General features: G+C 35.8%; 1 protein-coding gene across 1 annotated transcript in view; it reads right to left on the bottom strand.

The window, feature by feature from the left end:
* Positions 1-7,686: 7,686 nt before the first annotated feature.
* LOC137633720 (golgin subfamily A member 6-like protein 24) overlaps positions 7,687-11,733 on the bottom strand; it is a 24,534-nt gene continuing 20,487 nt past the window's right edge. The window contains exon 4 of the mRNA XM_068365967.1: positions 7,687-8,568. Coding sequence (XP_068222068.1) covers positions 7,687-8,568 — 882 coding nt within the window. The remainder of the gene's footprint in view (positions 8,569-11,733) is intronic.

Below are 11,733 nucleotides of genomic sequence, written 5' to 3'. Positions count from 1 at the left end.
CTTTTTCATTTGTTTAATTCTATGAACTATAAACCACTTCACCAACCATCTATATCTAAAAAGAGTAATTTTTATTGGAGTATCAGTAACCGCATACCACCATAACCCCATTTCTCCTTTAATAATTCTCTTCCTTTCTATTAACCTTACCCCTCCCTTGTGATCTTTTGCATTTGAATTGGGCACAGTTGTTTGAAAGTGTTGACCCTGTTGTTTTCTTGAATGAGAATTTGGTCAACAGAATAGATAGGCGTATCCTTTCTTGTGTGTTGAAATACTGAGCGAAAAAAAAAAAAATAAACCCTGGTTCAATGATGATTATAGACTCTTTTAATTGAGGAAAAAGAAGGCTTATCATCTTTGGAAGGGTAACAGATCAAATTTGACTTAATAACTATACTCGGCCAAAAGCTGTTGGGCAGAGTTTATGCTTCAGCAGAAAAGGAATACAATTTGATCATTAAAAAAAAATAAAAACATTTTGGTACAACCCAGGTACGCAATTGGTGGCAAATTCTTGTAGCGAAATTTGCTGCTATTTTTTTTTTTTTACTATATACTTCATTTTAGACGAGATTTATGAATTGGTTAGGTGGTTTGATGTCTTTCTAATTCGCACTTCAGCTCCTACCGGGTTAAGGAAAACTAATTCTAACCGAAATTCTATAGGATGCGTTTCATTGTAACTAGCAAGTCAGTCATTCCTAGATATGATTTCTATACAAAGTTTTACGATTAAAAAAAATATTTATTTTATAATCGTAAGTTTCAACAATATATAGTATTTCTATAAAAAAAAGAAATCGGCATAAATTTTATAAATTAGTAGGTTCACAATTGAATCGTTATAACCTTTTTATTTTATCATGAACGTCAAAGATGTTTTGTTTATTAACGCATGAATAAACTCCTATATTTATGAAGATTATATCTCATATCAATCGGTTTATTAGTTTACATTATTTGTTGTATACTTTCGCTCCACGTACGGAAAACCCCAGTGGCTTACATGACCTACGTGTAGCACAGTCAGCACTGTCAAATCCGAAAACTTTGGGGGAAAAAAGAAAAGATTCTTCGACTTCTTATGGATAGCCTTTAATCATCAGTTGAGGTAGAAGATGTTTTATCAATCTTCCGCCTCTTATCATGTTTTGTAACTTCTAAGCTCTGTACTTGGGGCAATTGTAATAGATAGTTGCATTAATCACTAATGTTGATAACGCAGCTAATCACAAGAGTCATAACAGAATATTCGTACGTTATATTTATTTATAAAGGCAATTTTTCTGATATGATATCCACGTATTTTATATTATATATCTGAACGCTGAGAGACAAATAACAGTCCGCTGACGCAACTAGGTCGCTAACTCGAGTTTTCATTAATGTTTATTGGGATGTAGGTTTGAAAACTACTACAATCAATATTTATTATTTTGGTATAAATTTTTTTTCAGTATATTCAAAACTTGTAATAGTTAATTTTATTATCTTGAGAGGAGAAGAGTCATTGAGGACGAAAACCGCTAACACCCCCCCCCCCCCCGTAACACCCCCCCCCCCCGTAACAGGCCCTCTCTCGGAAGATGAAGGAAATCTTGTGTTTTTGTGGTTATTTTATATGTGAAAATCATTAAGACAAAGATTCAGCCATCGTATTAAGTCGAAACACTTTTCATTTATCAACTTGGTGATTATCTTTATTTTATTAAGTGATTTAATATTCAGTTTATAATTTAATAGGTATTGATCATCCGTATTAGCTATTATTCATATCAATTATATTACCAAAGCTTTACAATTTCTCGAATTTACCTAATCTTTTTTTGTTAGTTTAGAAAAATTTACATCTTTTGTTTCGTGAGAAATGCATTTCTTATTGATATCTTATATCCTGCCTCGTTTCAAATCCTGTCATATACGAAATTTACTATAATTCAATTTAAATTACAGTGATTATATTAATCTCATCTCCTCTCACGTGATTGTAGCGGAAACTTTAATGGATTTTAATACCAAAGGATTCTTTGGTTTAACTTACCATAACTCTCTCTCTCTCTCTCTCTCTCTCTCTCTCTCTCTCTCTCTCTCTCTCTCTCTCTCTCTCTCTCTCTCTCTCTCTCTCTCTCTCTCGGGTTTTTTTTTACCTCAACGATTTCTGCTAGGTTATGAAGTTTCCAAACGCCAAATTTCAGCCGGTTATAGTAGTGTTTGTTAGCTAGAAATCTGTAGTTGTATTATTATTATTATTATTATTATTATTATTATTATTATTATTACTTGCTAAGCTACAAGCCTAGATGGAAAAGCAAGATGCCATAAGCCCAAGAGCCCCAACAGGGGAAATAACCCAGTGAGGAAAGGAAACAAGGAAAAATAAAATATTTTAAGAACTGTAACATTTGAATGAATATTTCCTATATAAACTATGAAAACTTTAAAAACAAGAGGAAGAGTAATAAGATAGAATAGTTTGCTCGAGTGTACCCTCAAGCAAGAGAACTCTAACCCAAGACAGAAGAAGACCATGGTACAGAGGCTATAGCACTACCCAAGACTAGAGAACAATGGTTTGATTTTGGAGTGTCCTTCTCCTAGAAGAGTTACTTACCATAGTTAAAGTGTCTCTTCTACCCTTACCAAGAGGAAAGTAGCCACTGGATTATTACAGTGCAGTAGTTAACCCCTTGGGTGAAGAAGAATTATTTGGTAATCTCAGTGTTGTCAGGTGTGTGAGGAGAGAGGAGAATCTTTAAAGAATAGGCCCAGACTATTCGGTGTGTGTGTGTGTGTAGGCAAAGGGAAAGTGAACCGTAACTAGAGAGAAGGATCCTATGTAGTATTGTCTAGCCAGTGAAAGGACAAAATAACACTCAAGCGATAGTATCTCAACGGATGGCTGGTGTATCCCTCAAGGAGAGTGGAAGGAGTGATAGTCCTTCTTGGTATTGCTAATGAAGGTTACTATGCGATGGATTCTGTCAGTGTGTATTATATAGCAATTTATTTCTTCATTAAAGATTTTTACGTTCTTAAAGAGATTATCTTTCTCAACAAAATGCATTTAAATCGTCAAGTTATTTATTTTTCTTAAATGGTTAAATGAAAAAAAGATGCAATAGGCTCATAGTGGACAATAGATTGAAGCATATAAAACGATAACTAATTCTGAAACACTGAAACCTAATTTTTTAAAAATTAATTTTGTTCCCACTTGAGATTTCTCTTAATTACTACTGAAACTGAAGTTGATAAAACCAAGAACTGAAATATATACGATTGGCTTAACGAAGTGTAAGACCTAAGCTGAGTATTGGGAAGAACAAATACATTTAATTTGTCTAACGTAATTCATAAGATGGGAAATTCACAATATTCTTTTGACATAAAGTTATTGGTGTAAATTACTTTATATCAATATGTATGTATGTATATATGTTATGTTAAAGTAGGTTATTTAATTGTTTATAAATAAATTCGGTCTTCGGCAGGAGTAAATGTTAACTGCCCTTTTCATAAGAGTTCGGTGATAACCTTCGCTCCTCCTCCGTCGTTAATTAGTGAATTGCCATTAGCTCTTTTGTTTATTTTTTTTCCGAGTGTTTGGTGTTTAGTGAGAGCCGTGGACGAGACTACTGCTGCCTGGAATGTTCAGTTCGGACCGTACCTTGAGCACAGACGTGTATACTAATTCAGCAGCCCTTGGTAGACGCCTTTTATTCCTTCATAAGGAATAGTTTCCTTTGGAGGATTATTTCGCTGGTGTCTTTGAGCCACCCGCGGTAAATTGTACACTTCTTTGGATCACGGACCACGTATGCAGGGGTTTTGTCACCTGCGATAGCCACCTCGCCTGTTACGTCCTGCAAGTGTTTGTGTCACTTGCGACCTTCACTTGGCGTTATTTTCCCCGCCTGAGGATCCTGCAGGAAGACGGTGCCGTCGTTCCGTCCCGGCACTGTTGGAGGTTCTATTGCCGTGATCCAAGAGCGTCATCACATCTATTACGCTGCTCGTCTGTGGACCAAGGGTCCGTGAGGGGGAACGTAGGGAGTTATTACCCAGGTAAAGTTACGATCTTTTCCTGGTGTTAATGATACTCCCTCTGATGCTGATGAACGTTCGTCCCCTCTCTGTCGTCTAATCCATGTATAGATAAGTACTGTTGAGTTATTTCACAGATAGTTAATACAGTGTTGGGTTATTTACATGTATCTATAAATTATGACTCTGCATAATTCTTTTGTGAAGGTATCCAAGTGTTTATGCATTTAGTATGTGGCATGTGTATTTGTATGCTGCCTTGTGTTATGTTTTATTATTTGGTATTTGGTTTAGCTTTAAACGTTTGTGTGTAGGTAGGTAATTTTAAGGTTTTCTGCCTTTTAATTTCTCCTGTCTTCCTTATTCCTATCTGTTTAGTAATAGGGTAGTGGTTTGTTGATATTTGTGGGCCCGTCTTAATATATGAGCCATACTTTTGATCTGTTTAGTTTTTCTATGTTAGGGTTAAGATTATTAGATATAGGTCAACCTTGTGTATTTAGAGGACTCTGTATATTAGTCCTCCAGGACATTTTTGTTTACTCATTGTTGTTTGTCTTAGGAGCTTTTTGTTACTCCTGGTGCAAGGTTGAATTTATTTAAGTGTATTGTAATAAATATTGTTAGATTTTTCCAGTGTTTTTGTTCTGTCTTCCCTCAGTTCACCGTGTTACATAAATAATGTACTGCCTACGATTCCTTTAAAAAATCAAAGTTTAAAGAACCAGAACTACGGCCTACACTGGTCGTAACAATATATATATATAGATATATATATATATATATATATATATATATATATATATATATATATATATATATATATATATGTATATATATATATTTATATACATATATATATATGCGTAAGTAAAGATAGGTAGTAGGATCACCAAGTTGTGAGTCAGCATTGAAAGTTATTGGAACCTTTGATTGGCTAGAGAGTACTACCTTGGATCTATCTCTGATTACAACTCATTTGTTGAGGGGAGCGTACTAAAGGAGGTCACACTTATTTTTTCTGCATTTGTCCACATGATAAATAAACAGTAAAAGTGAATCTTTATCACGGGACACTGCATACTGGAACAAGTGAGATTCTTTCCTCTGCTGAGTCCATGTTATAATTATTCCCTTTTACCTGGTAGGATGGAATACACTTGGCATTGAGAACTTGTCTCGCAATGGCTTTTGATCCTGAATTTTAATAGGTACCATAACAAGCCAGAAAACTTTTCTTCCAGTATTCCATTACATTGGAATCTCCTTAAGATGAGCGTAATAAAAGAGGTCACACTTGTTTTTTCTGCATTTGTCCACATGATAAAGAAACAGTACAAGTGAATCTTTATTATGGAACACTGCATACTGGAACAAGTCTGACTTCTTCCCTCTGCTGAGTACATATTGTAAATTATTCACTTTTACCTGGAAGGCTGGAATGGACTTGGCACTCTCTTGATCCAGAAGGTTCATAGGTATAATAACAAACTTAAAAACTTTTCTTCCAGTATTCCATTACATTGGAATCTCCTTCAGGGGAGCGTATTAAAAGAGGTCACACTCATTTTTTTCTGCATTTGTCAACATTATAAAGAAACAGTACAGGTGAATCTTTATCAAGGAACACTACATACTGGAACTTGTGAGACTTCTTCCCTCCACTGAGTCCATCTTTTGGATTTTTTGCTTTTACCTGGAAGGCTGGAATACACTTGGCATTGAGAACTTTTCTCTCAATGGCTTTTGATCCAGAAGGTTTATAGGTACCATAACAAGCCAAAAAACTTTTCTTCCAGTATTCCATTACATTGGAATCTCCTTAAGATGAGCGTAATAAAAGAGGTCACACTTGTTTTTTCTGCATTTGTCCACATGATAAAGAAACAGTACAAGTGAATCTTTATTATGGAACACTGCATACTGGAACAAGTCTGACTTCTTCCCTCTGCTGAGTACATATTGTAAATTATTCACTTTTACCTGGAAGGCTGGAATGGACTTGGCACTCTCTTGATCCAGAAGGTTCATAGGTATAATAACAAACTTAAAAACTTTTCTTCCAGTATTCCATTACATTGGAATCTCCTTCAGGGGAGCGTATTAAAAGAGGTCACACTTATTTTTTTCTGCATTTGTCCACATTATAAAGAAACAGTACAGGTGAATCTTTATCAAGGAACACTACATACTGGAACTTGTGAGACTTCTTCCCTCCACTGAGTCCATCTTTTGGATTTTTTGCTTTTACCTGGAAGGCTGGAATACACTTGGCATTGAGAACTTTTCTCTCAATGGCTTTTGATCCAGAAGGTTTATAGGTACCATAACAAGCCAAAAAACTTTTCTTCCAGGATTCTGGTACATTGGAATCTCCTTCAGGGGAGCGTACTAAAAGAGGTCTCACTTATTTTTTCTGCATTTGTCCTCATGATAAAGATACAGTACAAGTGAATCTTTTTTATGGAACACTGCATACTGGAACAAGTCTGACTTCTTCCCTCTGCTTAGTTCATCTTGTAAATTATTCACTTTTACCTGGAAGGCTGGAATGGACTTGGCACTCTCTTGATCCAGAAGGTTCATAAGTATAATAACAAACTTAAAAACTTTTCTTCCAGTATTCCATTACATTGGAATATCCTTCAGGGGAGTGTATTAAAAGAGGCCACACTTATTTTTTCTGCATTTGTCCACTTGATAAAGAAACAGTACAGGTGAATCTTTATCAAAGAACACTGAATACTGGAATAAGTGAGACTTCTTCCCTTTACTGAGTCCATCTTGTAAATTATTCACTTTTACCTGGAAGGCTGGAATGCACTTGGCACTCTCTTGATCCAGAAGGTTCATAGGAACAAAAACAAACCCAAAAACTTTTCTTCCAGTATTCCAGTACATTGTAATCTATTTTAGGGGAGCATACTAAAAGAGGTCACACTTATTTTTTCTGCATTGGTCCACTTGATAAAGAAACAGTACAGGTGAATCTTTATCAAAGAACACTGCATACTGGAATAAGTGAGACTTCTTCCGTCTGCTTACTCCATCTTGTAAATTATTCCATTCTCCCTATCTATCTGATTCTTCTTGATATGTACTTTATGAACATGCTCTTTTTTTTCTTTTTTCCTCTTCATTTGATTTTTGTTGTAGTTATCTCCTTTTTTCTCCTTCTTTCCCTTGTTCCCCTTCTCCTGTAAATATTGCCCTATCAAAAGATTATTGATTTGCTGTGCTCTTAGAATCTCCGCCTTAAGTGTTTTGATTTTCTTGCTCTTTTTCCACAATTTTGTATAGACGTGTCTGTCAAGTCTCCTGAGACCGATATATATTTTTCTCCCGCATATCCTTATTTCCTCTTCTTAATTCTGCTATGTCCCTCTCTAGTTCCTCAATACGAGTGGTGTTTATTTTCTCCTGATTCTTGCTATTCTCTTGTTTCTGAGTCTCCTCTTTTTCGTTCTCCATCTCTTCCTCCTGATTCTTGTATTTTTTCTTAATTTCTTCTTTCCTTTCTTCTTTTCCTCCTGATTCTTATTTTTCTTAAATTTCTTCTTTCCTTTCTTCTTTTCCTCCTGATTCTTTATTTTTCTTAATCTTCTTTCCTTTCTTCTTTTCCTCCTGATTCTTATTTTTTTAAATCTTCTTTCCTTTCTTCTTTTCCTCCTGAATCTTATTTTTCTTAATCTTCTTCTTTCCATTCTCCATCTCTTCCTTCTGATTCTTGATATTCCTTTTTCTGGGTCTCCTCTCTATTCTCTCTTTCTCCTCCTCCTCCTCCTTATCCAAAGGCACAATAACAAATTTAGGTCCACAAATGATGGAGATTGGCCGACTTTTGATGAACTTCCTGATAGCATCGATTCGGTTGAAAATCCGAAGCAAAAAACACCTTCCGCAGTCTAACCTAACACGGAACACTTCGACGGGGTGCTTACTCTTCCTCGCTGAGCGTTGAGACACCGAAATATATTCAAATCTACGACTTTCACTTGTATCATGATGACGACATTCACCTCTAATAATTTCATTTTTACCATCGTATTTTTTCATATCTACATCAAATTCGTATGCGTAATAAAACTCATTGGTTAACTGGTGTGTTTTGGTCTTTTCTGGAGAGCTTTTCGAAGTTCGGTCAATGCCCTGCCAATTGTATATCCGTCTTTTCTGAATATGCTCCTTCTTTTCTTTGATCCTCTCCTCCTGTGTAAATAGCCTCATCAAAAGATCATTGATTTGCTCTTCTCTTAGAAGGTCCTTCTTGAGTGGTTTGATTTCCTTTCTATTTTTCCACAATTTTTTACGCTTGTGTCTGTCTTGTCTCCTGAGACAATCCTTTAAATATCTATTTTCCTCCTGCAGATCCTCCTTTTCTCTTCTCAATTCTGCTATTTCCCTCTCTAGTTCTTCAATACGAGTGGTGGTCGTTTTTTCCTTCCGATTCTCCCTCTCTTCCGGATTCTTATTTTTCTTCTTAATCTTCTTTCCTTTCTCCTTCTCTTGATTCTTTTTCACCTTTTTAATTGTATTGTTCTTATTCTTTTAATTACTGTGGTCCTTTGCATTCTTTTTATTAAATTCCTCCTCTTCTTTTTTATGAAATTTTTCCTCTGGATTTCTATTCATCTCCTCCTTTTTGTTATTATCCTTTTTAATTTTATCGTTCTTATTTTCCTTATTTCCATTGTCCTTCACAGTCTTTTTATTAAACTTTTCTTCTTTCTTTTTAATCTTCTTCCTCTTCTCATTTCTTTCCTTTTCATTTGCTTTCTGATTTGCCTCCTGTCTTAAGAGCTTTATTTTTTCAATGCTCTCTCCGCAGCACCGCTTAAACTCTCCCCTAAATGGCATTCCAAAATCTCGCCCAAATTTTCATCTAAGTCGATTGGGACGTTTTTCCCGTCATTCCCTTGCATATAACACATATTGCATTCAGGCGTGTCACTCACTAACGAGGTAAATTTGTAATTATTTGAAGAAGATGTTACAAATGAGCACTTGAAACATTCAATCTTCTCGTTTTTTTCTCCTCGCCGTCGGGGATTCACCAGTGGGACATGATCATATCTAGAGATGTGGAGGCCAAGATTTTCTAGAAAATTGCATTCCATCATCTGGCAGTTATTTCTGAAAAAAATTATACCGACGCAAGTTCCAGGGATTGTGCAAGTCCGTAATTGCTTCCCAAACCTGACGTGGTACCAGGTTGGAGAAGTAGTAGGTGCCTACTACACATCCCTTATCTGATGGAGGTTTTTCCCAGTAAAATGGTACTGCCCACTCTTTACCAGAATGGTCCAAATCGATTCCGCCTGCGAAATATCGCTTCCTACTACCCTAGTCAAATTCGACCAGGGCATGCGTTGCCCGTAACTTGCGTAGCAGTTTGCTCAGATCCTCGTTTTCCTTGGCTTTCTCACAGAACTGCGACTCTCGTAGAGTTACAATGCAGGGACCTTCGTTGATGTCCATTTCTTCCCCTCTTAGATTTAAGAAAAATTTATCTCAAATTTCCTGTGGTGCACATTTGCACCGTTTATTTTCACAATGTGGGCATTCGTTTATGAAGTGAACTGTCTCACATTCTGCCCATTGCCACATACAGTTTTCTTTTTTACAAACTAGACGCTGGTTTCTTCGATTCGTCTCACAGTCTTTGCACAATTTATTTTCACAATGTGGGCATTCGCCCATGACCTTAACTTTCTCACATTCTGCCCATTGGCATATACAGTTTTATTTTTTACAAACTAGACACTGGTTTCTTTGATTCGTCTCACAGTCTTGGGATGGGCACTCAGATTTTCCACTTGTAATTTTACGAGTTGCCCACAGCCACGATAGGCATAAAAATCGGTGTAGGGTATATATCCAGTCAATTGCTCTATACGACGATAATAAACTATTTGAATATAATGAAATTAATCTGTTACTTACTGGATTTCTTTTATAAATAGATATCAATCTGTCTACATACCTCCCAACTTTTGTTAGGCTAGCACAGACAGATATAACTTGTGAACAACAGGACAAAAGGGTACTTACGTAAGCCATAATTACTATTAACTACCATAGCACCCAAATCAACCTTATAATAAAAAAATGTCAGAGAGAGAGAGAGAGAGAGAGAGAGAGAGAGAGAGAGTGTGTGTGTCTCTGTGTTTGCTTCGACAGAGAGAAATCCACTACTCTCTAAATCTTTGCTTGTCTTCAATCGAAATGCCGGAGCCAAAAAGTCTCCGGATAAGAGAGAGAGAGAGAGAGAGAGAGAGAGAGAGAGAGAGAGAGAGAGAGAGAGAGAGAGAGAGAGAGAGAGAGATGAAAAACTATTTATCCATAAAATAAAGAAATACAGAGATGAATTAATAAAAAAATCGATAGCAACGGGAAAGATTTATTCATGGTATTCTTCCTATCAGCGAAGACGCTTCTGAGACAAATCTAACTCGGAGATCATTTTTTGAAAAATCTTCATTAATCTTCGTTCATTCCCAGAAAGTAATGTTCATCTTCATCATGAATTTCATTTATATTTGTGTTAACAATCAAGGAAATAGTCGAAATAATAAGTAATCACAAACGTTTCTGATCGATAGGAATCTTCGAAGTGTCTTCGAAGGCTGAAGGAAAATAGGATGAATTCTGAAGGAAAATAGGATGAATTCTGAAGGAAAACAGGATGAATTCTGAAGGAAAACAGGATGAATTTGACGCTGAAAATGATCTAGCCTCTTCCAAGATTTCTTTATTCTCCGTTCATTTTGACTCCATTCGTGGAAATTCTTTCCTATATTAATGACCGGAGAGAGAGAGAGAGAGAGAGAGAGAGAGAGAGAGAGAGAGAGAGAGAGAGAGAGAGAGAGAGAGAGAGAGAGAGAGAGAGAGAGAGAGAGTATTCTTGTCAGAGTTCATTTCCGTTTATTCCCAGACCGTAACATTCGTCATCCGTGCAAGTCTATTTACAATTTGTCTTCTTCTTCTTCTTTACCTTCAGTATATATTATAAGCAATCCCATATACCATCGTTCAATTCATATTAGAAATGGGTTCTTAATCGTCCTAAGAACTATTCTGAAAATGTCTAATTATTATGAAAAGAGAATTAACATACGGAAACGGTCAGCAAAGCGACTGGTTTACTTCAATGTCGGAGAGAAATTTGGTGGGTTTTTATGTTGGCGATTAACTCGATAAATTCAGCCAACTTTTCAAGTTTATAATTATACTTTTTACGTGTTTTATATATATATATATATATATATATATATATATATATATATATATATATATATATATATATAAATAAGCCATATATATTTTTGATACAGTAATGTCTGGATTCTCCTAACGACCTCGGGATCAGAGCCCCAGGCGAAATCATACAAAGACAAGAGCTTGGCTCCGGCCGGGAATCAACCCTGGTCGGCAAGCTTGTACAGACAATGACTAACCCACTTGGCCACGAAGAAAGATAGAAGTTAATGACAATTCTTCTGTACTTATACCTGTCGAATTCAGGTATTTTGTACTTAGAATTGAAATCAACCCATCTTCACCATCGTAGCTAATTGGTAGTTTGTTACTTGGCATTCAATTAATGATAAATTTTGCAAATTTTTACGTGTTTTTCATATTCAAAGAAGCCATATATATTTTTGATACATTAATGTCTGGATTCTC

Source organism: Palaemon carinicauda, chromosome 43 (assembly GCF_036898095.1).
Source record: "Palaemon carinicauda isolate YSFRI2023 chromosome 43, ASM3689809v2, whole genome shotgun sequence".
Taxonomy (NCBI): Eukaryota; Metazoa; Arthropoda; class Malacostraca; order Decapoda; family Palaemonidae; genus Palaemon; species Palaemon carinicauda.
This window is presented reverse-complemented; position numbering and strand designations above follow the sequence as displayed.